General features: G+C 47.6%; 1 protein-coding gene across 2 annotated transcripts; it reads left to right on the top strand.

The window, feature by feature from the left end:
* The first annotated feature begins 852 nt into the window (after positions 1-852).
* Positions 853-21,025, top strand: ift81 (intraflagellar transport 81 homolog). 2 transcript variants are annotated; one of them, XM_049001301.1, is made up of 19 exons: positions 853-1,006; positions 1,406-1,555; positions 2,056-2,159; positions 3,604-3,784; positions 5,484-5,573; positions 6,131-6,196; positions 6,516-6,626; positions 7,544-7,628; positions 9,042-9,205; positions 10,305-10,400; positions 11,915-12,061; positions 14,648-14,797; positions 16,394-16,522; positions 17,330-17,419; positions 18,304-18,390; positions 18,622-18,693; positions 18,786-18,871; positions 19,972-20,017; positions 20,665-21,025. In XM_049001301.1, the coding sequence occupies exons 2-19, from the start codon at positions 1,412-1,414 to the stop codon at positions 20,845-20,847; spliced, it is 2,031 nt and encodes a 676-aa protein (XP_048857258.1). In that variant the 5' UTR covers positions 853-1,006; positions 1,406-1,411; the 3' UTR covers positions 20,848-21,025. The 2 variants fall into 2 exon arrangements, with proteins under 2 accessions (XP_048857258.1, XP_048857259.1); XM_049001302.1 differs by lacking the exons at positions 853-1,006; positions 1,406-1,555; positions 2,056-2,159 and adding an exon at positions 3,210-3,338.
* Positions 21,026-26,510: the final 5,485 nt, after the last annotated feature.

The following is a 26,510-nucleotide window of genomic DNA, read 5'->3' as shown; positions in this document are numbered from 1 at the left end:
GGCCTTTGTGATGAATGACACAAAGAGATTGGTAACACTTTGCTTCGAGGGGCACAATTAATATAGTATTATAATAATACTTATCTATTAGTTATCCCCGAACCAAGTTATATATTCATCTCATGTTAATTCATCATTAATGAATCATGGTGCATCTTTCATCCCAAACAATTACTATATTTGTTACTTTATCTGTTAATTCTGTAAACCTTTGTGAACTACTGAAGGAACTACTGAAGGAGCAGGTAATGAATAACCAGGTGAAATACTGATCTCATGTTTGTTCATCACGACCAATCTTTTATCTCGAGTAGCAACTATTCGTGTTCATGATTTTTAAATAGTTTGTACTTAAGTAGTAACCGAATTATTACTAAATATTTGTACCCCGTCAAGTAAAATGTTACTAAGACATTAAAATATGAGGATTCTGCTTAGAAAATTAATGCAAAGACTGCGAGAAAAATCTCCCCTTGGATAAAACTGCTTGGCCTAACTGCTTGACTTTTAGCGGTATACCCTGGTGGGCAGGGGTGCCGCAAGGGATTTTGGGCCCCAACCCCAGATCAATCCAATGTTCTAACTTTTCCATTCATCTACGGCACCCCTGCTGGTAAGGAATGTATTATTATTATTATTATTATTATTATTATTATCTACTTTTATTACTACTATCATCATCATTGTTGTTGTTGTTGCAGCTGTTGTATGCAACTTGCATCCATCCATGATTTTTATGAACCTCTTACATTTATATGCGCGTGCTCGCATGTGATTCAGACAGCTCCACGGGTGCACACACGCGCACTCGCACGCGCTCGGAGTCGGTATTTAAAGGGTCTCCCCGAAATCACGGGAAGTTCAAGCGGCGCTTCCTGTTAGCAACCGATCGACGCCATCCGCTGTTTCCAAGGCAGGAAGGGACGACGCTCTCCGCCCGCTTTCCTCAATTTATATCTAGAAATACATAGAAAAACATTCTTCGCCCCGGCTTAAAAAGAGTAAAGTAAGGGAGCTGATTATCTGTACAGCGTCTGGTTTGTATAGCAGCTGCTTTACACCTGAAAGATTTGCTCGAAAGTTAGCTAGCTAGCTGGGTCTCACCACAGAAAACTTATAATAACGAAGCGTGATGAACTTGCATCATTATCAGATGTATATAACTTTAGTAGTAAATTTAAAACGCAACTAACCGTTTGCTAAGTGCTATGTGTTTGAGGGGTGCGTCAGAAATCGAAGTACGTTTTCCTACGTTAAGTGCACCTATGTTCAGGTTGTAAATGTACAGTTTGTAATTTGCAGATTAACTACACAAAAGGGAGATGTATTATAAATAGCAGAACGTAACACAAAGTGTTGATAAGAGGTACTGCGTTCAGGGATCGGCTTTCCGTCCTCATTTCAGGATAAAATGAGCGAGCAGATCAAGTTCATCGTGGAGCAACTTAACAAAGAGCCGTTCAAGAAGAACCTGAACCTCATCACTTTCGACTCGATGGAGCCCATGCAGCTGCTGCAGACCCTCAACGACGTGCTGGCAGAGATCGACCCCAAGGTGCGACCGCATGCCGGTATTCGATCGATCAGCGCTATCGAGCCTTTCTGCGCATGTGCAGTTCCACCGTTTTGGAATTAGGGTTAGGTTTTAGGGTTAGGGTAAGGGTTTTAGGGTAGGGGTGCCCAGTCCTGCTCCTGGAGAGCTACCACCCTGCAGAGCTTAGGTACAGCCATAATTTAAGACACCTGATACAGATAATCAGGTCCTTCAGTATTGCCTCAGTATTAGTCAGCTATGTTGAAGTTAAGCTGGTTCTCATACTGAGATATAACGGAAGGGCCTGGTTATCTGAATCAGGTGTGTTAAGTTAGGGCTGTAGCTAAGCTCTGCAGGGTGGTAGCTCTCCAGGAGCAGGACTGGGCAGCCCTGTTTTAGGGGGTTAGGTTAGGGCTATCGATTAGCACTACGGTAGCCTAACTCGACAGAACACCGGTCCGACACCCCCCGAATCTCCCCCCTGAGGTTTGCGCATCTCACGCTGAGCTCTCACCTCGCAGCAAGCCGTCGATATCCGAGAGGAGATGCCTGAGCAAACAGCCAGACGGATGTTTGCCCTGCTGGCCACGCTGAAGTACAGACCACCTGGGACGTCTGCCGAAGCGTGAGTCAGACCGAGAGAAAGCGGTCCGTTTCTGGAGGGCGAGGGTGGAGTCCGATGGGGGGGGGGGTATTCCTAGGGTTTAATGACTTGTGGGCACCTTTACGCTTAGTCTGCCTGGCTTGTTGAACGTGGCCATCAGTAATTTCTTAGGGTTGTAACTGTAAAATGCAAAGTACCAGTGAAAAGGCTTCACATACACTGAGATTTTCTAGATTTGCATACAACTCGCTTAACATTTACTAAAAATACACGCAGTGTTCTTTGCTAACAAATTTACAGCATGTTCACCATTTGAGTAGCTTTATCCATCCATCCATTTTCCAAACCGCTTATCCTACTGGGTCGCGGGGGATCCGGAGCCTATCCCGGAAGCAATGGGCACGAGACAGGCTGGCCCCCAATCCTGGGTTGTTCCCTATCGCAGGGCACAATCACACACCATTCACTCATACATGCACACTTATGGGAAATTTAGCAACTCCAATTAGCCTCAGCATGTTTTTGGACTGTAAGGGGGAAACCGGAGTACCCGGAGGAAACCCCACGACATGGGGAGAACATGCAAACTCCGCACACATGTGACCCAGGCGGAGACTCAAATTCGGGTCCCAGAGGCAACAGTGCTAACCACTGCACCACCATGCCGCCCCCCTTGAGTAGCTTTATTAGCAGGAAAATGTCATATGTTTGATTCATCAACGTAACCTCCTAACAGTTATAATAGCAGAAGAAATTTTGAATCATTCTTTCTACAAGGGACATTAAATACTGCTCTGTTTCATCCCATGAAACAGTTAACTAGTGCATTTAAAGTCAAAGGACAGCCTAGAATTTAACTGCCAACCAGTTAATGGGAAACTTGTTTTATTTTTAGACTTGTACTTTTCATTCATAGTTGTTCACTCAACTTTCCAATGCTTAAGAATAAAAAATCTGCGGTTTATGAAATAAATGGGGAAAGTGGCGCTAGCTCCGGGTTGCCCTAGTGACACAGTTTAAAACTTTAATTGAAAGTTTCTGCTGGTTTTGCAGGCAGCGTTATTTCTGTGCCCATCCAGTGCCGTAGTGTCACATGAGACCTCAGCCCATTGCCTGCATCTCTCTGCCTGTTCACCCTGAGTGGTCGCTTCAAAGAGGGGCGGATGTGGTGAACTCGCCACTGTAAACTGCAGGTGGCCTGTGAGTTTGAGCCGGGGCATAGCTGGAAATTCTCACCCCCCCCCTAACAAAATGTCACCTTGGCCCCCTCGAATTTTCCTTACATCGATTTTATTACCTTTCATTTTCTGGCCCCCTGGGTAGGGTATCCATGCCCCTAGTTGAGCTAATGTATGTGGGACTGAGAGTGTGCCCTGTGATAGGCTGGCATAATGCCCAGGGCCACCTCTGCTTTATACTCCCCTAATAACCCTCTCTTCTTTTCTCCCTGGTTCTCCTGCTATAGGAGTAGCTTCCGTCAGGGCCTGGTGACAGGCAGCAAGCCTGTTGTCCACCCTGTGCTACACTGGCTGCTGACAAGGATCACGGAACTGAAGAAGAGGGCATACTTGGCCCAGTTCCTCATGAAGCTGGAGGTGCCTGCTGAGTTCATGCAAGACGATGTCGTTGCTGACACCTTCCACCAGGTGGGCTCGCTGTGCACTGTTTGGATCTGTTACTCAGGGTGTCAGTGCCAGTTGCAAGGAAACCCATCTGTCTTCAAACCTCTGATCCAATAGCAGGCCTTGGCAGCACTATTCAGGGAAGTTAGATTTCACGTTCGGCTTAATTTTTACTAATCATATAACTATTCTTTTTAACGTGATAATCAGATTACATATGCAAGGCGTCTTAGGGGTGGTTTATTCATCTTAAGTGACTTAATAATAATGATAAATCTTTATTTTGCTTTTTGTATGAGTATGCGTATAGCAATTACTTGGCTATTGCATGTGGCAGATTTCTCTTTGAAACAGACGGAGGGGTGGCATGGTGGTGCATGCAGTGGTTAGCACTGTTGCCTCACACCTCTGGGACCAGGGTTCGAGTCTCCACCTGGGTTGCATGTGTGTGGAGTTTGCATGTTCTCCCCAAGTCGTCGTGGGGTTTCCTCCGGGTACTCCAGTCTCCCCCCACAGTCCAAAAACATGCTGAGGCTAATTGGACTTGCTAAAAAAATTGCCCATAGGAGTGCATGTGTACGTGAATGGTGTGTGAGTGTGCCCTGCGATGGGCTAGCCCCCCATCCTGGGTTGTTCCCTGCCTCGTGCCCATTGCTTCCGGGATGGGATCCGGATCTCCTGCGACCCAGTAGAATAAGCGGTTTGGAAAATGGATGGATGGATGGAAGTAGATGGATGACAGATTGAAGTGAGGGGTCGGGATGAATGGTCAGCCAGCATCTGTGCAGCATTTTGGGCTGAGGTTCTGGCTCACAAGCCCAATAGTGATATGGACTGTCTGCCAGCCACATAGGTCAAACCGGTGTCCTTCCAGTCACAGACACGCAGCCCTGACCCCAGAGCTATATTATTGTGGTTCTTCCCTTTATCGAACCACTTGTCCAAAATGTCTTCAGTTTGTGTTCAGTTAAGTAAACGTACAGATCTGAACCTTTTACCAGTCTTTGTAAAATATGAAAGATTATTGTTCTCCCAGCTGTTATGCATTCTGACAATTACCGCTACGTAGTTTACATATCTGATGACCCTCTGGTTTCATGCATTGTGTACAAAACAAACGGTAAAATTTGTTTATTAAAATTACTTTCAAATCAGTAGAGAGTGTCCCAGTTATGTTTATCCTTATCTTCTTTTCTAAAATGAGTCGTAGCAGAAGCATACTGGGTATGTTTTCATCATGAATTAATCAACCAATAACGAGTAATTTTATAAAGATTTCCAGATAAGATAAGCCCCATGCAGGCTTAGGGAAGTTGATTCCCTTGCCCCTTCAAAGAATCAGTCAAATAGTACACTTGGAAAACGGATGACAAACACTGTACGAATGTGTTTTGTCCATGGCTATTGTCCATCACCCTCTGTTGGGAGAGGCTTGCAGTTGTACCCTTGAAGAGTTTTTAACCGTAAATGTGCCCATGGAGAGATTCAGCTTTATGAAGTGGTTACAGTTTTGTGATTATGGAGCTTAAGTTGTGTTTGGGTGAAAATGTATGCAAAATAATTATTGTGTTCATATCATAACCCGTTTTATCTCTTTGGGTGAGGGATCTCAAAGGCAGCAGATTGCTTAAAATTCCAGGCCTCTTCAAAATTGTCTCCATGAAGCTTTTTTATTTATAAGGTCTGTCTTTTAAAGATGATTATTCATCCTGTTCTTTCCTAGTATGAAGAGCTGGTGGAAGGTTTCAAGACCTACCACAAGGAGTGTGAGCAGCTGAGGAGCTCAGGCTTCTCCACCGCTGAGATCCGGCGGGTGAGTGGGAAGTAGGGGACGCTCCGTGGCCTGGGGTTGACGGCCCCTCAACCATCCAGGCTGATTGGTGGTTTTTATGGGATGGCGTGAGAGCCGTCTCTGCTGGCCTGATCTTGTGAGATATCCCTCTGTGATTACGTGATTAGTCGGGAGTTAGGGTTAATTCTAAATTACTGATGTGATTATGGATTCTTAGAACATTATCCAAACAATTATCTATTAAACTTTTAGTATAAACATCTGCAGAGCTCATGAATTTCACAGTGATGTCTCATAAAATAGCTTTGTGCAACTAGAAATAATTCAGTAAGGATATAACCATTTATTAAATGGTTATAATTTCACAAAAGGGAAATTATTGGTTTTTGGTTTAATATATTTAGGATGATATAACGTTTTTCATATTTTAATATTCATTTACCAGGGGTGGTCTCCTTTTTGCTGTTGAAATTAAATTTGTGCAATAAATTTCACATTTATGGCGCTTTTCACATGTGAGCCTTGTTCCTCAAAAACTTATTAATTTATAGTTGCTCTCTGTTGCCCATCAACTTCAGGACATTGGGGTAATGGAGGAGGAGAAGGACCAGCTGATTAAACGAGTGGAGAGGTTGAAGAAAAGGGTGAGTCCTCCAAGGCCTGGCAGATATGCCTCTGGGACACCAGGCCTTTTGCAGAAGCCGCCTGCGGAATGAAAACACAGGCCCAGTGTTAACCGCTTCCTTGAGCTAACGAGGTGCAGCAATGTGTTTGACATGCCGAGGGTTTTAGCTCATTACCGAGGGCAAAGGAGCAGGGGTGATGATTCGGTGATGATTTAGTGTGTTTGCCACGGTCCTGGGATGCCGCAGAAGGAGTCGAATTCCAAGCAGCTCCTTCAGAAGGGACCGGGGAACCTGATCTCTGCTGTAGCTTAACGCTGCTGCCCCTTCTGTCCACTAGGTGGAGTCTGTGTCCAACCACGGGCGTATGCTTGAGCTTGTCAGTCAGCTACGGATTGAGAAGGAGCGAGAGGAGTCGCTCGCCCACCAGAAGCAGGAGCAGAAGAACCAGGTATTCCCTTCCCACCTCCTCGGTGGACAGTTTGCCAGACTTTGTAGGGCAGCCTTGCTGGTTTTTTTTCCATGTCCAGCTGCTGTGTTTCACAGCATTTTTACAGCTACATCAAAGGGGCTGGATGCCTCTCACAGAAGTCATTTCCTTTTGATTCACAACAAAGCTGGATTTTTATTTGATCTATAAATATCAGTGAGCAAGACTGTCTGTCTGTTTGCAAGTCAAAGATCTCATGTAATGGAAAAAGATAAAAAAAAATAACTCTGATATTTTGATTGGAGGTCAGTATCAGGTGAGTTGAGGGACCTGCGAGGTTTATATTTCAAAGAAATGAGCCAATGAAGTCCTGCGAGGAAGCAGACCGAAGCACTAGCTAAGCTTTATTGACGGTGAAGTTTCTATTTAATTTTTAATGCCGTATTAAACCTGGTTTGGGTTACTTTCCATTTAAACATTCTTATAAATCCAAATCTGATTAATGGGGTGGCAGTTAACACAGGGAACAGACTGCAGGAAGTAAATATTAAAAGAGGTAGTCGGTTGGTTAGTATGTGTACATTTTGTAGGCAGATTAGTGATGATGCAGACTACCCATGGTGTGTATTCTGTGATTCGTCCACGTGTAACCAGCTGTGCTGTGATTGGCCCTTATGTCATTTTCAATCCTATTAGAATTCCTTGGGGGGGGGGGGGGGGCGGCGGCATCGGACAGCCAGTTGTCCTTGGCCCCCCAGAGGTGGTTTCTTCTACCCTTTTCTCTGTTTCTCTGTTATTCTGTCTTAATCATGTTGTACCACAACACACCCTTGTAAAGCACTTTAAGGCGACTTGTGAAAGCCGCTATATAAAAATAAATCAAATTAACTTGAATTAAATTGAAAGTAATCTGCTTGCTGTGCTTGGCCCCTGTGCAGCTATTCCAAGCGGAGCAGAGACTGCAGAGGTGCCAACTGCAGCTGAAGGAGCTTCGCCAGGCGGCTGCCGATGCCAAGCCGGAGAGTGAGTGGCTGGCGTGTGGCGTCCTCCTCTGCTGATGGCAGGACGGATGCAGCTGACAGTCAACAAGGGGCTTTAACTTAGGTCTATGCTGAAGAGCCTTTAGAGATGCTATGAATACAGTTGGCTATGACCATTGAGGGACGTGTAAGTCTGACGGCCAGGGATTTTTGCCCGTGTCTGGAAGGTCATGGGTTCACGTTCTGTGGTTGGTCCTTCATGCATTTCGCTGTGGAGCCCTTTTGCAAGACCCTTAACCCTAATTGCTCTAGGGATTTTTCTCTCTGACCTCAAAAGTTTTGTACGTTACTTTGGACAAAAGTGTGACAGGTGTCCATGCTTCTTAAAACGGATCCGCCAACTTGTGTCGTCACTGTCCAGTGCCAAAGGTGTATGTTCATTATTATTGTCAGGAATATCATAATGGCTCTTTAGAATAAACCGGAAACAACATAACGAGGCTCCCTTAGCATCTGTCTCTACGCTGCCTAGACTGGTCAGCAAGTGAAATACGTTAGTGTCAACGAGACACAAACTAATCTCGCTTTATATTCACAATCAACAATGATGTTGGCTAGCTAGCTAGCTTTGTGTTAAAATTTGCAACATAAAATAATCCATACGAATAACCATTATGAATACAAATTTTAACTACTGCAAACATATACTAGTTAAATGAATGCCTTCACAAATGATCTTTTCAGTGGGTAATTAGAGAATGTGACTCTTTAATATAGATGGAATGCACCCATTTGTCCATAGATGATGGTACGTAGTTTTCACTGGACAGTGATAGTGTGTAGATTGGAGGGGCTTTCGGCCGCGTCTTGAAAATAAGTGTCTTGCTCTGGGAATCGCTTATGTGTGACACCTAGTCGGTGTTTTACCTTCTGTTTTTCACGTTCACATTAATCAGTAACTGGACCTCGTTCATAGCCTAGAGCTTATAATACGATGCGAGTTACATCTTTAAGGGTGAGATTAACTTTATTGACCCTGGGGAAATTCCGGTGCATCCAGCGACAAGAACGCAGTGCACAGACGTACGTATAGTGCAAACAAATAACTGTAGTGCCAACAGATTTAGAAAGTACACGGCAGACAAATGAAATTTGGCCAGCTGTTGGCAGACTTAAAGCAGTCACCCAGAATGCCAGCTGTCATGAGCGCCTCCTGCAGCTCTTAAATAATTACATGTCTTTGTTCTGTAGGTGTAAATATATGTTTGATTAAGGTCATGCATTGTAGCAGCTGTTTAGTAGAACCTTTGGGTTTGGATTACTGAGCGTTTCGTCTTGCGCCTTGCTTGTCCTGGCTTCTTCACATGACCGGCTTTGGTAACCCTTTTCTGAGTCGTCGCCGCTGACGGAAGAGGCTGCACGAGCTCCTCAGCTGACATTGCCGTCCCTCGTTCAGGTCTCATGAAGCGACTGGAGGAGGAGATCAAGTTCAACACCTACATGGTGTCTGACAAGCTGCCTAAGGAGCTGGAGGGCAGGCGGCGGGTGGTGCAGTATCTGCAGCGGGTGGTGCTGGAGCCGGCCATGGGGCAGGACGAGCTGGAGGAGCTGGAGGACAAGGTCAGCTTCCTGGTGCCCCAAAGAGGCCCTCGGCTCCGCAGGCAAAGTCAGCGACAGTCAGTGCCGCACTTGTGCACAGGCTGACCTGGGCCCTGAGTTTGCTACAGTAGCATTTTATGCTGTAGGCAGGGCCCCAACAATGACTTTAGCCCCCACTCTCCTAAATTGGGATTAGGACAATGGCCGGACCAGCTTAAGGAGCAGACATGACAAGAATGAGGATACCACTGACAGTGCAACTGTCACCAGGGTGATTTACGCACAGGCCGATGTGATGGAAAATGTCACAAAGAGATGCATCATCTGTGGCTTAAAGGCTCCGTTCCAGGAGTACAGTGTATGAAGCCAATTGTGCTGGGCAGCACACACACAATGTGGATGTTTGTGAATTTAAAATTAATGTGTTATGGATGAAGAGGTATAATTTACTGCATAAAGCAGGGCAGTAACTAACTTCACTTCAACGGAAGCTGTAGTTGTTTATTAGCACTTGCGTCTTATTTTTGTCTCAAATCGGTTGTGCGCACGCTACTGTCCAGCTGCTATCTGTGGACATGTTGCTACGGTGTTTGTGTGTGCAAAATACTACGGAATGTGTCATAATCAACTGGTATTACTAACAATGGCTAACAGCAAACCAGGCTGCAGCTGGGCCCTGTTTCAAGAAAGCAGGATTTCTTGCTTAGCCAGATAACTTGTCAGATTTAAGGTAATCCGGCTAAGCAAGCAATCCCAGTTCCTATTTCTGAGGTAAATGTAACGCAAAAAAAATGCAAACTGATGTACTGTGATAAGATTTTCTGATTGGCCCAGTGTCACCCCTTTCGGCCACTTGCCAAGGGCAGTGCTTTTGGTTTAATGCCCCCTCGAACTTCAGCATCATCCCCACCGGGCATGTGTCACGTAAGAGTGTGTTACTCCTCTGTGGATCCGCATGAGTGTGCCTGCGCTGGCTTACAGTGGGGTGTCCACTGCAAAGAACATGCATGTGTTTGTGCGCATTAGCCGTATTGTATGAATGAAGGGGCGAGATCAGCGTTGATCATCCAGCTGCGTTTGTTAATTTCATCTCGACTGACATTCACCTTTTCCCATCCAGATTCGGGATGTGAACGTGCAAATCAATCAGCTTATTGAGAGGAGGATGATGAGGAACGATCCCATGGACGACAAGCTCTCCCTCTTCAGACAGCAGGTGGGAGCGGCAGTCCTGGGTCGCTGCCCCGTTGCTGGGGCATAGTCCTCAAGGTCCAGCACGAGGGTCCTACCATGTGACCGTCCTCTGTATTTTTGTCTGCTGTCCGCCTTCCCTGATTGGCTGCTGTGCACACAGTTTAAGTTTACATAACCAGGGGTTATGTAAGTTTCAGGTTTAAAATGTGATATTTTCAGATGGCATGATGCCTGCTGATTCCTTATCACAGAGAGAGGTCTTATTCTTTATCTCTGATTTTAGATAAGGAGGATTAATGGCCACATGTATGAGCTGGATTGAGTTCCAGAAAGACAGTTCTTTTCCTTAACATTTGATGAATACTTGTGGCGGTTGTTTTTGCTCCAGAAGAACATTAATATTGTAAGCTAATAAAAATAAGCTTAGAAGTCAACAGTATTTTAGTTTGTTTTTCCTTATATTCCATCTTATAAATTCCATCAGCAAAAGCTTAATACTCAGTCTTCATTTTGGACCAAAACTTTTCAGAAAACAATTCAAAAGGGAATCTGATTAATTTTGTTTCTTGTTCTGCAAAAGCCCTTGGGGAAAGTCTTGTAAATTCTCTAGTGGTTTTGCTCAGCGTTGAGGTTTATGAAGCATCTTCATACTTGACTGTATATTTGGGATGCGTGTCCCTGCTGGCTAAGCTGACCAGGAGCCCCTAATGCCCTGACGTACATTTAATTTAGCCTTTAGTTTGTGGCTTGGCAGCCATGGTGGAGGATGGCATGGTCAGAGTACCTGCTAATTTGCTGGTGGCTGTACTGTAATTTAGCATGACTGCAGTGCGTGCTAACCTGCCGGGTGGCTATATTACAGGTTAGAGTGCGCACAATGTACGCACAAGCCTGGAGGCATGTTTGTACACATGGAGGTGCTAGCAGGTCGCAGTCTGATGGGGAAGTATAGCCATTGAGTAATCACCCCCGGCCTGGGTTTATCCAGAAATAAAGTGGTCTGCTCTCTGCACAGTGCTGCTACCCCAGGTACCGCTGCTCCCCCCCCCCCCCCCCGTGTCATAACGTCTCTGACCTGACCAGCCCCCTTTTTTTAAACTTTACCTAATATGGGTAAAACATGACGAGCGTTGGGGAGGCGGCTGCCAGATTTCGACCCGATTTGGGAATGGCCTGTAAGCAGCGGCCGTGGTTCCTGTGAGGTGGAGGCACAGCGAGGTCCCGGCTTCTGTTAATACCTGGGAGCTCCACACGAGGACCACAGAGAAGCGTCACGCCATTACAGGTTCCCTGTGCATGAGCAGCGCAAATAGTATCTGACGCTGCGTAAGGTCAGAGAACGACCTGCCTGAATCCCAAGCCTTCAGGGGAAACATCACCCTTAGTGCTAATGCAGAATGCATTGGTAAACAGATCTAAACTGTGCATGTTCCATATCTGCTCTTGGTAATAGCCGATTATTGAAAACCGTCATTCATTTGGCATTAAAGCAGCGATGGGGAATTACGGGAGTCTCACCTTGTTTGGGCTTGACAGGCTTCCATCATCAGCCGGAAGAAGGAGGCGAAGGCAGAGGAGCTGCAGGAGGCGCGCGACGAGCTGGCTGCAGTCGAGAGGGAGCTGGCCCAGAAGAGCAGTCGGCAGCTGGGCCCAGGCGGCAGCGAGGGGATGCGCGGAGATGAGGTGGACTTGTCTAGGAGGGCGCTGTGTGTGTGATGCGCTTCACGTGACATTTACGCTGTGACTCGGGGGGGTGGGCAGGGTGCCGTGTCCACATTGAAAGGGGCTCTACAACCCAGCATGTCTTTGGGGCTTTTCCTGCTGCAGACCGTTACGAGCCACAACTGATGTTGCTCATGCTGGCCGCTGTGGCAGGGAAGCTGATGTGTCTGACTCTCACATTGATGTGTTTGCCTGTCCCCCCCCCACCCCACCCCGTAATGCGGCGCTGACCCCACTGGGGTATGAGAATCCCCTATGCATTAGTAAACATGGGAGGAAGTCGGTATCTGGGTGTCACTCACCCCCGACCTGTAACTTTTCAAACATTCCCATGCTGCCCTATTTATAGAGCAGCCGAAATGGCCCTATAAATGGACAGTATCATACAAGTTGGATGAACTTTCCCCCTCCCGCCTCTGGCTTAGGCAGTTTTGTAAACTGTCTGCTAAATATATCCGGCGAAAAGGAGCAGCGAATTCAGGGAAACCAGCTGCGCTTCAGCGTGTGATCGCCTCTCTCGTGGGGAAATGCGGACGAAAGCATCGGGAACCCCTGTCCATGCGGGGGTTTAAACACCCCGCTGTCCCTGCCGGCGTGGTGACCCATTCATGAAAGGAAGTCCGTTGGGGTGTCGCGAGATGGCCGGCCTCGACTCGGCGGGAGGCGATGGAAACGGAGGTGGCGGTGTTTTGGTGACGTCAGCCGGAGGAAATTAAAGGGAGCCATTTGTCCCGTGTTCCCAGCGCGGGTGGTCGTCACACCGCAGCCAGTGACGCACAGAGCCGTAGACGGGCTGGAACTGGACGCCACCGTGGGCCGCTGGTCCTGGTCTCTGTCGGCAGACGGCTTTTACGAGTAGCTGGGGGGGGTCAGACGCCATCCCCCTGATCCTGGGGAAGGTGGGGGAGTGTCCTTGCATCTGAAATAGCCTGTTCAGCACCCCCGCCCAGCTCCACGCACACTCTTATCTGCATCCCCCCCCCCCCCCCACACTGGATAATGGGCACCCCTATCCCAAAGCCCATCCAAACTTAGAAAGACACCGGCGCTCTGAGGCTAGCTGAAACTCGAGAGAGGGCGCAGGGACCCCATGCGACAACCCCCCCCCCCTCCCCGTGCCGCCCCTGCCACTGCCCATTTAAGGTAGCGTTTTAAAACGTGGAGATCCGGGCCCCCTCTGTGCTCCCCAACGGCTCGGCGGCCGTTACTGGTGTTGCCATGGCGAGTCCCGTCATGCGACGCACTGGGGCTTCCCCCTCCCCCCATAAGGGAGCCCCACGATTTAAGCACATCTTTCAGTCTTGAATCTTATGTGCATTTCTAATAGCAACAGTCACTAATATAGTAAAATGACACTTGGCACAACGGCATCTTCACATTTACTTCTCTTCCACCTGCAGCAGGACAGACGAGGTGTGATCTTGGCTTTGCCCCTCACACAGGGCCGTGCCTCAGGCTTTTACCGGTGCTGTGAGTGTCTGTTTAAAATGTTGCAATAAGACACTTGGGCTGCTTCATTCTTTTAGTAGTTAATGTGTCCTGATGGCCGATTAGTTGCTGGAGGCTCTTTGTTTTCCGAAAGCTTTTGACTGTTATAAATAAAGGCCGCTGTCTTCCCTTATGTGGTCAGTGGCCTTTAAAGTGTCCGGACAGTAAGAGGCCTCACTGGCCACTGCATCCGCAGCACAAATGTGAGCGGAACACTATGCAACGTCGCCCTGCCCCGCTAAGCCCCCAACCTTGTCTGCCCTTGGTGTCCCAAAATATTCGATCCATAAACGCTGAGCGCACTGGCGGCCCCCATGTGCCCCCCGCCGGCATCCGGCACATTCTGTGACAATGTCCAGGGTGATTCTCTCACACCTGGCAGTATTCATGGCCACTGGCAGGAGCACAGAAAGCTGGCGGTGTCCCGTTGCTGTGATCTGCCTTATGGAGATGTCAGCTTTCTGCTTGGCGCGGTGCCCAGCTATAAAGCCAGGGAGAGCAAGGCTGGGGGGGGGGGGGCAGCGGGTTATGGATTTCTCTCACGGACTGCAGTGATGTCCCCAGGGCCGCTCCGTACCGCCTCTGTCACTTGCTCTTGTTTGTCTTCTTCCCCGATCCGTGAGAATTCAAACTGTGGTTCTTCCCTTTAGACTCTGAGGCAATAGTTCCAACGTAACGTGTGAAGCTCATTTCTCAGCAGGTACCAACAAAAACCATTTGTAATGGCCAAGTCGGTCATAACCCACAAACATCCGTGTGTGATGGATTGTGAGTGCCTGCGTGAGTGTGTGAGTGCGTACATTAAAACACCACACACATTTACACAGTGAAAAAGGCGATAATGAAACAAATGGTAACAGTGCAAAGAATGCATTGAATGGAATTCCATAGTGCATGAATGGTGATGGTGTTGTGTGGCGCAGTGCATAGTTGGCAGATGAATTCTGGGAATGTGGCCACGCAGTTCACGTCCATTCATGCTCTCTGGCGCCCCCCCCGACTGTCCCGGACGCACAGTAAAACACCCTGGGGGTGTCTGCCGTTCCCCACTCTCTGCAGTTCAAGCGCTTTGTGGGGAAGCTGAGGAGCAAAAGCTCCGTGTTCAAGAGGAAGCGGCAGGAGCTGGCGGAGCTGCGGGCCGAGTTCGGTGTGCTGCAGCGTACCGAGGAGATCCTGCGTCAGAGGCAGCGCGCCGTCCTGCAGCAGCTGGTGAGGGCGGCCCGCTGCGCGGCTCTCAACCCACCTGACCACTAAATACCCCCCCAACTGGATGTCCCTACCATCCACACCTAAATACGCCCTTGGGGTATTCCACCACTTCATGCTATATTGCAGAATATTCACCATGTACATTCACTCCGCTGTGTTTATTCAGTTCAGTTCAATTTACTTGTACATGGCGCCTTTCACAAAGGTGCTTTACATGGGTGTGTAAATAAGTGTGATAAGTACATCATGAAGACAGAATATAACACAGAGAAAAGGAAAGGCAGAGAAATGAGAGAAAGAAACCCAAATGTCAACGGAGGAGAGCAACCCATCCCCGCGCCCCCCAGGCATACTAACATTGTAGGAAAATGAAAGAGTTGCTTGCTTGGTTAAAGCCTGATGTAAACTGTGGTCAAGGTCAAAGCCAAAGTCCATAAGTCTATTCTCCGTGCTGGGCGGCAGGTTGAACGCTGCACCAATGGTTATTAATCCACTGCTTAATGACGCCGTATTTATCGTTTACATGCACATTGCACTGTGTCCCCTCATGTCCGAGTCCCCTGTTATGTGGTTTGCACTTTGTCTTTTGCAAATCCCACCCCCCCCTCCTCTGGTGGAACATTATTTCATGCCACTGTATACCTGCACATGGACAGTAGGACGGCAAAGTCCACTTGACTTGACTTTCATCCCCAATGAAAGCACTTTCTGTTGCTTTAGTTTTAGGGATTCGAACCCATAGCCATGCCTTGTTAGCGCAGTGCGCTATGCTTCGTTTTCCCCACAGTCTCCCACACCCATTTGGGGGCACTATTGTTACCCTGTCGAACCTGTACATGCGCAATCGGCCGTGTGCGTACCCACGCAAATCGCACTACCTGACAGTGAAGGGACGCAGTCTTCCTGGAAGTGCGTTTGCACCTCATAACCCGGCCGGCTCCTCCTGGTTCGCTGACGTCGGGGGCTTGAGGCTGCGGCTATTTGGGTAACCGGCGTGTGTTCCCCGTATCCCGTGTTGGCACGGCCTCTTATCCAAGAATTTAAGCCATCAGCACCAGCAGCACTCCCCGGTTAACCCCCCGTGACCTCCCTGCCTGACTGTAACTCCACCCAAATCGCCTCCCGCTGCATTCTGGGGAATCACTATGCCTGTTTCACATGACCTTCCAAACCGAAACTATTCAAGCTTTGATATATATGAATTCAATGCGTTAGTCAGCCTGAAATGGTAACCTTTTGGCACCGTTTTGGTCCGTGCTGTTTGGTGCCATGTACGCTTTTGGCTTTTGATAGGCGATTGATTTGCTGAACACTGATATTAATTTGTCAGGGAATAGAGGTGTTAGGGAGATTCAAACGTGTCCTTACCATCCCCTGAGGAGAAGCAGATGGTGTCTAAGAAGCTTTTCGCCTGGGCACCTTATCTGCTAATGACACATAATGCTTTTCCCAGTCGCTAACATCTCTGTGGATTGATCATGTGTGAGCTGAAGCCCTTGCTATCAGTCAGCCTGTGTGTGCTAGCCGGGCTGCCATCGCTCTGTTTGTCCCGAGCCGCTCCCCGTAACGTGCCATGTCTCCCCGTCGCACCTGCAGCAATCCGTGGAGGCGCAAAAGGGGGTCTCGGGCTACAGCGACACGCAGGAAGAGCTGGAGAGGGTGTCCTCCATCAAGAGCGAGCTGGACGAGATGAAGGGCAGGACACTGGACGACATGTCTGAGATGGTGAGCAGGAATGGGAATTGGCTCCTGAACCCCCCCCCACCTCACAGAGCAGCCAGAGCTCCCATCAGAATGTTACCTGCATCCCACCTTGAAAATGCAGCTTTTCGTAAACATGCCCCAGGTTGTTAGGCCGTACCTGAACCTTTTTAGTACTGGCCAATTTAAAAACAAGGCAAGTTTCACTTTTAATACAGAGGTCACTCACAGTGCTTTACAGGAATATAAAGAAAAGACAGAAGTTAAAAATAAAAGAATATCAAATTAAAATATGAGCGCACAGAAGACTATAAATGTGAGTTATCCAAGATGCAGATATCATGAAAATAATTAAGTATACAAGAGGTGAGGGAGACTCGGCGGTGGGGGAGACTCGGCGGTGAGGGAGACTCGGGTATCTGTCTTTCGTGGCCTTTCCTTTCAGTCAGTGTTGAGGTATCTCATCCACCTGTGCAGTCGATCTGTCATTGTTTGTCGGAGACTCGCTGGCCCTGGATCAGGTGCGCAGCCCCAAACGCCAACGCCGGCCCTCTGGTCCGCTTTTGTCTTCAGAACTGGGGTTCTCACTTTGTGGGGGGGGGGGTGGTGATCTTGCCTCAGCATTCCCGGCCCGGTGCCACGGAGGAGACATTCTCTGACCTTATGGTCTGGTACTTGCTGAGAAAGGCTCCAGATTCCCGGGATCTCGCTTCTCGGTGATCATGTTCCCGTTGGCGCGGGGCAGGGAAAGCTCGATGGCACTCTGGGCAGAGGTCACCTCACCCCCCTTACCAAACACCCGCCACACCCAAGCAGTGACTCTCTCTGCAGGTGAGGAAGCTGAACTCTGTGATCATGGAGAAGAAGACGGCTCTGGCACCGCTGATCAAGGAGCTACGCCCTCTCAGGCAGCAGTGTCAGGTGACCCTGCAGAACCGCCCACACCTGCCCCCCACCCCAAACACACCCAATTCAATCTAGTTCAGGTTATTTATATAGCTTCTTTCGTAAGTCGCCCCAAAGCACTTGACAGGTGTGTTTGGGAATCCATTACTAGACAATTTATAAACAAAAATGGTGCTTGAAATAAGCAAGAAGGAAAGAGAATAACAGAAGACAATGAGAGAGGGGAACCAAAATACGGAAAGATCACTGATCCCAGACCCCTCTTAGAACCTTCAGCATCTCTGGGATGTGGAAACTGATGTGTAAAGGAGAGAACCTTGTTAAGCATCTCAATAAATGACTAATACGGCAAAAGCTTTTATTGAAGGCGACTGTAGGTTTACATTTTACCCACCATTAAGGACGGATATTTGCAGAAGCGGCCATGTTTAAAAGCTTCTCTCTGAGGAACCTCAACAAAGACCCTCTTGTCTCTGGAGTGGTTACCCATGAAGAGCTTCTGTGTGGGAACTTCAAGAGCTTCACTGCGTTTAAGCTTTTAACGTGTGCAGTGCTGTATCTGTGCTGAGCTGTTTGCTGCGAACTGCAGAATCGCTTTGCAGAATTCCCACTCATGGGGGGGAATCATGTAAATACATATGGATAGAGGAAAAGCACAAAATGAACCGGAGTGGGGGGGCATTCAGCACGAGCCAGGGGTGAAAACAGCTTTGTTGCCAGCCTGCTCATGGTGCCCCCACGTTCCCTGGTGTTGAGGGTTATATTTTATTAAAGGCATGGCAGCCTGTCTAGGTGACAGGTGCAGTGAGTGACAAGGACAGCAAGCTGCTGTGAAATGGCATCCTTTCCATGGCTGATTGTTTTTCCTTTACTAGATGCGCGTGTGTCTGTCTCAACAGGAGCTGACCCAGGAGTACGAGGTGAAAAAGGCCCAGTATGACAGCTGTGCGGCCGGTCTGGAGAGCAGCTGGTCCAAACTGGAGCAGGTACCATGTCGCTTGGACCTTGGGCAGTGAAGGTCACAGTACCGTTCGAGTCGGCGCTCTTCTTCAAACTGAGAATCCATTTGTAGTCTTCACACTGTAACCCTCAATGTCCTCAGACCAGTGTCTCGCTGCCACCACAGTGCTGAGCCCCCTGATCGAGGAAGCGATTACACGTTACAATGAGTGGTTCTTCTATAGAGCCCTTTCCTCTGCCTTGTCATGTCCGCACAGGAAGTGAAGGCACTGCAGGAAGAGATGACTCAGGAGGAAAGCCGCTATCACCACATAAACTGCACGAGAGAGGTTAGTGAGTACGGTCTTTGCACGTGGACCACCCAGCAACCCTTCACGTCGAGGATGGAGGGCAAGAGCCCTTCTGACTCTCTTCCACACAGATCGTGGAGATGCAGATACAGAGAGCGGCCGATGAGATGAAGTTCTACGTGTCACCTGACCCACAGGAGAGGAAGAAGGCCCTCAGGTGGGTCCTGCTATAGCATGTAGCTGCGTCTGGGTCATGCTAGTGAATCCCGTTAGCATTCTGCTAACATTCACCTAGTACAAAGCTAATGGAGTCTTTTTAGCACTAGATCGTTTTAGCAAGGTTCCACTAGCTTGTAGCATGGACGTGCTAATATATAGCTTCCTGACAGCTCCTACCCTGGTCCCACTGACTTGTAGCATGGGTGTGCTAGCATATAGCATCAGTGTGGGGAGCAGTCTTGCTAGCTTGTGCGTTCAGGTGATGCCAATGTGGAGGTAGTAATGACTTCTGAACTGGCTGCCTCTCACTTTACACTCCCATACGAACTGGCAGACAGACACTGCTGGCCTGTGAAGCTGTTCTCCACACCTTCTCCTGTAATGTGTGCCTCTCCGAAAGAGCATGAACCTTGGGGTCCTTTGGGCCCCCTTAGTTGCTCTGCTCACTATGCCTGTGAGAGTCTCACTCCTGTGGGCTTTACGGCATTTTAATTACTGCTGGAGTTACTCTCACCCCCAGAATCAGGTGAAGGGACTTAATATCTGAGGGAATTTAAGGGAAAACATCCCTCCATCTTCCACAAATAGTTATCTATCTGGCACTGAATCACAGTGGGAGTGGCGCAGTGGGTAGCAACGTTGCCTTACACCTTTGAGATCAGGGTTCGAGTCTATGCCATGACTCCACGTCTGTGGAGTTTGCATGTTCCTCCCCCCCTCCACCCGCAACCATTAATAGGATGAGTGGTTACAGGAAATGGATGTATGGAGGGTCACAATGAGTGTGGAGACAGCATAGGACACAATGCAAAAGTAATCCATTATAGAGAGTTCAGGTTTCAACTAGTTCAGTATTCTATATATTCAACTGACCAGTTCGAAACTAAACCTTTTTGTACTTTCTGGGCCTGAACTCTCTATAATGGATTACTTTTGTGAGTGACTGCGGGTGGGATTATGGGATACATCCCCGGGAAATGCTTCAGAGACCATTAATGTGTACTGGTCACATGCGCCTCCACACCCCCATGAGGCGCAGGGCGCAGCGCGGTAGCGTCACGGGCTGCACGTTACTGACCTGCACTCGCTACCTTTCAGGGAGCAGTACATGAAGAACATTGCAGAGCAAGAGAGCCTGGGCAAGGTGAGTACGGGGCCGTCCGTACATTCTGTTGCCGTCACTAGGGGGCGACGTGCTGCATAGCTGCTCATGAGTCCATGATGGTCAGACTTACTAGATGGATGGACATGATATGTTTGCTCATTATACACAATGACAGACTTCTATAATCCTATAGGAAGCTTCACGGTTGTATGCGTCAGGCAGGGTCTATATATGCCAGCATATTGCCTGAACGTGTTCCACTCCAAAACAAAACGTGTTTGATATGAAGGGGTCGGTGAGGAGTCATTATGGCCATAGCCTTCCTAAGCGGGCACTGCCCTCACTGGCACTGCAATTCAGCGTGAGCTCAGTGTTTGAGTGTGGAGTCGGGCTACATCAAAGTGAGGGGATGCCCCCATCAGCACCAGGCAGTGACATCAAAGGGACACGCCTGTATTTCATTTGTTTGCAAAGCATCTTTATTGAAGCTTTTTTCCCCTTCAAAGTACAAAAGCTTTTTACATCACTTAGGTAAACAAGTTGCTATTGCTGAGACATGCGAGTGATTCTGATGAATGAGGTACAGACCAGTTGTTTGCTCCACCTAATCTCCCTGGGGTCACAAAGGGCCCCATGTGCCCCTGTCCTGGCGATGAATCTCTCCCACCCTCCTCCCCGGGCCACAGAAGCTGCGGGAGACCCAGAAGGCCGTGCGGGAGAGCCACGCCCCCAACATGAAGCAGGTGAAGGTGTGGAGGGACCTGGAGCAGCTGATGGAGTGTAAGCGCGAGTGTTTCCTGCGGGCCCAGAGCCAGGCGTCTGTGGGCCAGGTCTTCCAGGAGGGGGGCGAGGACAGGCTGGTGCTGTGAGGCCCCCCTCCCATATCAATACACTATTATTATATCTATGCGCAGCTTTGTGCGGTTCAGCTTCCGTTTTGCTTCTGATTCTTCAGGACTGTGCTGCAAGTTTTGCAGGAGCCTGTTGCTTTTCGTTGCACTTTCTGAATGTTGTTTTCTAATAAAAATACGATTCTTTGGTCCTGAATTTTGCATCCACCCCTTTTTATTTTGTTTCGTCTTTCCTCCATGTCAGCCTAATGGAGGACATTTCAGCCCCCGGAGGTGTCCGGTGGAATAAGAGGGGTTAATTTTCTCCAGCTGTCTGACTTCAAACAAAGGCAGCCGGGCTCTGACACACCTTCAAGAACACGCTCACATTCATATGTCTAAAGATAACGCCGGACAAAGTGTCGCACTTGCATCGCTGTTGCTCCGTATTATTTCGGGGAACAGCAGACATGACCTTGGGTAGAGGGGCTTGCCAATTTTGGAGCTCACTGGACCCGTGGTGAAGGGACAGTGGTAGCCTGATGAAGGGGGTGGGGGACGAGACTCTCCTTCGATGAGACTAGTAAACCTTTCCCCGCTGAGCCAGAAACGCTGTGATAATTCACAATCTTTCTGCCATCTTTTCAATCTTTCTCCATGTTACATGAAGCGGCAAACACCATCGGCTTCGCTCCGGCAAAAACGCCTAGTGCTCCATGGCGCCTGTACATGGTGTTTTAGTCACGGGTGAAGAAATTAAAACTCCCTTTAAAAATAATGAGCCCTTTAGGCGCTAGCAGTTATGAGTTGCTTAGAATGGGTTTATCGGGTGGAACGTACCTTTCCATGTGACACAAGGCTCAACCTACGGAGGACATTCCACTCTCCTGTATATATAGATGTTTAGGATAGCTTTTAAGACTGCATGCTGGCTGGGGTTAGCGGAAGGACCCTGCAGTGGAACAGTACTCTAGAATAATGGTTAAGCATGACAGTTGGTCAATGGACTAAATTCCCATTAAGTTCAAAACATCAGATGAATGACTTTAGGGTTATTATATTCATTCTCAGTTCTAGATTGAATATTTAATTCACTGAATATTTTCAAATGTATCATGTATGTTTTCAGGTTAGGATGGTATGTTCGTGTAATAATGGTTCTTCACTAAATATATATTTTTAATTTGTTGGAAGAAAGTTTGTTTAGGGTGAATTTTTTTTTTAACGTTTTACCACAAACTGGATGTTTGTAACGTCCTGGTAATACTATGCAATATTTAAAACTCCAATGAATCTTTTCTGTGATTTGTGTAGAAGGAAAAAATATGTCGGCTCATTCTGCCATTTGTCTGTCATGGAAAAAATAGCGTCTTCTGACAATAGCGATTTTTAGTAACTAAAATTGGCCAGCGAATGTGCTTTATTTACAAGTACGGATTACAAACACTTCACAAACAAACGTGTCACCTAATGAAGTTTGTTAACTGTAATAGTAAATGTAGAAAACATGTTTTGCTGGTAGACCACTGTGTATATCAGGCCTGAACTATGGCGGTATTGTAAAACTCTACAGCAAAGCTCAAAGGCACTATATTTAGCAGCAGAAATTTTAAACATGCATTGATGGATGCTGTTGTTTAACTTCGTCACTACAGAGACTCTTGGGTGGGAGGGGGGGGTGGATTGTTGCCTGCCTGCATGCAACCGGGGGGGGGGGGTAATTTTAGTCTGCATCCACCTTTCTGTCCATCTTCACAACCTACAGTAACTCAATCCACAGTGGCCAGGATGGGTCAGATCACCCGCACCCAGTCACATCAGGTGCAGTTTGTCTTAAAAGGAAATGTGATTTGAGCTTAGCAGCTCAGGGTTATTATTAATGACGTGTGGTGGGGGAGGGGGGGGTAGGAGAGCGTTAACAAATGGTAACTGCTGTTCCTGTACAAGCGAGTGTCCCCACCCTTTGTAAACACGCATCACTTACTCCTAGCCCCGGCCCTCACCTCCACTTACCCCGAGGCGCTCGCCGCTCTCTTCAGCTCACATTCTCCCCTCTATCTCTCCCCTCAAGAGGATCCCTATGGTTACACGCAAAGTGCTTTTCCCCTCTTAGGCAACACCATAAGACCCTCGGCATTGTGGGATTGCCCGATTCAGGCTCCAGTCCAGCAGTGTGGCCGTGGGAGGCTCTCCAGCCCCGAGGCACCAGGGGACCCCCTGTTTGCCTGCGCACTTCCTCTTGTTGTGGTGTTGATTTGTGGCCTGGATGACTGGGGCTGAGATAAGCGCTGCCGTGCTTTTTGAGAGAGTCCCGAGCGCTGAATGCTGCGCGCACCGTGCGAGGTTCATGGGGCCGACAGTCATGTCAGCTGTGCTTAATGTCACACGATCACAGTCACGGGCTTCAGGTTACCTGTGTTTTTCAGTAAGTGAGCTCTGTGGCTTAACGTATGAACAAATGATAAAGAACAAATGTATGCTGTGCTGTCAAGCTCAACTTTTATTTGTCACGTATGGGATCATACGCTGTATTAATGTGCAGTGAAATGCTTTTCCACCCGGGTTTTGGATGGTGCTTAAAGGAAGTGTGCATTACAAATCGCAAGATTGCCGGTTTGAATGCCGGGAGTGACCCTACCCCGTTGGGCCCTTCAGCAAGACCCTTAACCTGCAGCTGCTTGGTCCTGGTATGACGTTAATCTACATCCAGCCCTGCAAGCAGGTCCTCTCTCAACTCTCAGGGAAAATTTGAGGGTTGGTAGCAGGATTGGCACTCCTGCCACCAGACAAAACTTCACACTGTTCTTTTCAAACTAGTGTGGTGCTGAGGTACCAGCCACTGCACGGCTGCTCTTGGGGTCACATCCCTGAGGTGATTCATTATGTGGTGGGTGTGGCAACACACTGCATCACTGAGCGCCAGTGATGACAGTAGCTTTACAGATGTGCCAGTACAGTATAGTATGATAACAGTGTATAAAGAGACTTGTTAGCTATGAATGTCCTCATTCAGGGTAGGGGGCTATAGGGAAGAGGCTTTTCTTTAATCTCTCTGCTTTAGCCTTCAGGTTAGAGGCTGTACTTAGGGTGGGTGGGGTCAGAACTGGACCGGCAGTCTGGTACAGCGTCATCTTCCTGGCAGGGTGACGGCTGTGTGATCGGGCAAAATTTAGCGTAACTATTCATCATTAAATCTGGACCTGACTTCTAAAATTCTGCTATAGGTCCCCCTGCATTCATGTCTCTCTACAAAGTGGCTCCATATTCAAGACGGTGTGACCCTTTCAAGTAGTAATGTCTTCAACATTTAGATAAGGATTAATGTTAATATACTGGCCAACAATATCATGCAACTGCTCTCGACTTACTATGAAGAATCAAACATCAGACTGCAATAAATATGGCCCATTAAGGCTTTTATATGACTTACATGCAGCCCTAACTTAAGTGGGCTCCTGGCTTATTTCTCTGTTTGTAGTTTACATATTCATAAGCGTCTCCTCCAAAAATATACAGTTTAGGTGACATGGTATCAGGTATATGTGTGTGGGCTCACAGCTAGTCTGTGCTGGATAAGCAATTATGGAATATGGCAGGACTCTGAGACAACAGAAGTCATTTTTGCGGATTACGTACATGTACTTTGCGGAGAGTCAGCTATCAGGCTACCAAACAACTTCCAGCTGTAATCGCATACTGGAGATCACATTGAGACTGAGGTAGACATTAAGGGACCAGCTTACCTGTCATGTAAGTCCAGTGAAGATCTTGTCTGGAAGGCTTACCAAAGAAGGGCTGGTTAAGAGGCACTAAGTCAACACCGGCACAAGCAAAGGAGAATGGGGGGGAGGGGCAAACAGAAAATCCTTCCAAAGAACACAGATAAGATCAAGCTATTAAATTAAACAACAGTACTTTCAGCACTGACTGAAGAACACAAGGCCGTAATGGAAACTGTGGATCAGTTTGGAACAAAACAAACATTTATTGATCCAAATGGAGATAGGGGTTTCATAAAGGCTGGAGCCACCATCTTTAGATCCATGCCTGTTAGCATTAGACAAAGTTCTACCAAGATTTAGTCATTAAATATCCACTTAATAATGGAGCACTGAGTGCCTGGATGGTGCAGAATACTGCCATAATGAAAATGCTGTATCTAATTAATGACATTACCGATCATCTCAAAATAATTAAAAAGCGTATTATTTAGCATTACACATAATTACGCCTAGGAAAAGAATATAAAATGCTAGGTGCATATGTGGATTATCCACACCTCGGTTTGCATATTCTGTTGACTATCCCATAACTATGTTTGGGCGTGTCATTTTCATGAGATGCATAATGCAAACACTCAACACTTATGTAAGCACTCGACTCTTGTAAATAACACTTCACCGATAACGAAAGTGACTCAGGGTACAACAAGGACCCGATTCACGGTCAGCGCTAACTGATTAAGATCACTTTTTGTAACTATCAATAGAAAATAGTCATCTAAGTATACATAACACCCTTAACAAGTGACACTGAGACCTTTACCTGGTCGTGCTCTCCTGAATATCGGTTCCTCGAAGTATTTTCTTTCGCTTAAACTGCAGTCGTGTTTTCCATACATGGGATCAACTAGGAATTAACAACCCATAATCGTTATCCTAGTTAAATGTGAATTTAATAAAGTTATTGCTACTATGTTCTCATACACTGCTCACATATCCATATAGATAGAGGTTGCCCCGCATTCGCCTTCATGTATTTGTTAGCCCCCTTAAACAGAAACGCATCTAAGATAACTTACACTTCATGTTGCTCTAAACGAGGGAAAACAGTGACAGTGAATCAGTGGGTCATATTCGGCAGTCTGACAGCATGAGATATGAGACGTTTCGTCCTTGCGGTACCAAATCCGCACCAATCAGTTTGTTATTTTGCTTTGCGGCTCCGGGGGCACGCAGTCCAGGTGAGCGATACCTGCCGCTTATGCTTCCCAGAGGCGCTATTTTTTCAGTATTCACTAAACGCCGGAAAGTGGAGCCTATTTTTAGGTTCGAGTTATGAATCTGAGCTGGACTGTGAATCATAAATGCGAAATTAATAAACGCAGCAATGTCCTTATTTGCGCATTGCCATATTTCCTATTTCAGCTATTTATTTATTATAATTACGTCTTTTTTGATGTTTCGTAGCTGCCTTTGTTTTGCTTTGTACGTATCATCCTCTTATATTTTACTGACTGGAGGCAGAATTCCTATGCACTGATGCACAAAGGCAAATGAATCCTGAAGGTGACAAACGTCTACCTACGCCTGGAAAATATGTAATTTGTATTTAAAAAAAAACATGAACAGTAAGTGTTTAGACAGACTTGGATCTATTTATTACCATTTATTATAGCATTTATTATGAAGTCGTATCCGTTCTGCTATGAAGTTGAGTAACACATGTTGAGCGGTTATTCGCGGCGGTTACATGCGAGCGCAACAGCAACGCTCATTACCAGGAGCTGGCGGGGGCGGTCTTGGCGTTGGGGGGGGGGGGGTCGCACAAGCCGGTCGGGAGGGAGCAGCAGATTCGTCCACTTTCTGGCGGGGGCGGTCTCGGGGTGGAGGTGGGGGTGGAGGGGGTTTGCACAAACCAGTCGGGGGGGGGGGGTGGGGGAGAAGCGAAGATTTCCGGACTCGGTCTTATCCAATGAGAAG

Source organism: Brienomyrus brachyistius, chromosome 2 (genome assembly GCF_023856365.1).
Source record: "Brienomyrus brachyistius isolate T26 chromosome 2, BBRACH_0.4, whole genome shotgun sequence".
In the NCBI taxonomy this organism is placed as follows: domain Eukaryota; kingdom Metazoa; phylum Chordata; class Actinopteri; order Osteoglossiformes; family Mormyridae; genus Brienomyrus; species Brienomyrus brachyistius.
This window is presented reverse-complemented; position numbering and strand designations above follow the sequence as displayed.

What these genes read in the sequence shown, in the direction of transcription:
- ift81 (XM_049001301.1), top strand. Translation starts at nt 1,412, where the DNA reads ATGAGCGAGCAGATCAAGTTCATCGTGGAGCAACTTAACAAAGAGCCG. An exon ending in TGGAGGAGCTGGAGGACAAG is followed by an intron (nt 9,206 to 10,304) that starts GTCAGCTTCCTG and finishes TTTCCCATCCAG; the next exon opens with ATTCGGGATGTGAACGTGCA. An exon ending in GCGCCGTCCTGCAGCAGCTG is followed by an intron (nt 14,798 to 16,393) that starts GTGAGGGCGGCC and finishes TCGCACCTGCAG; the next exon opens with CAATCCGTGGAGGCGCAAAA.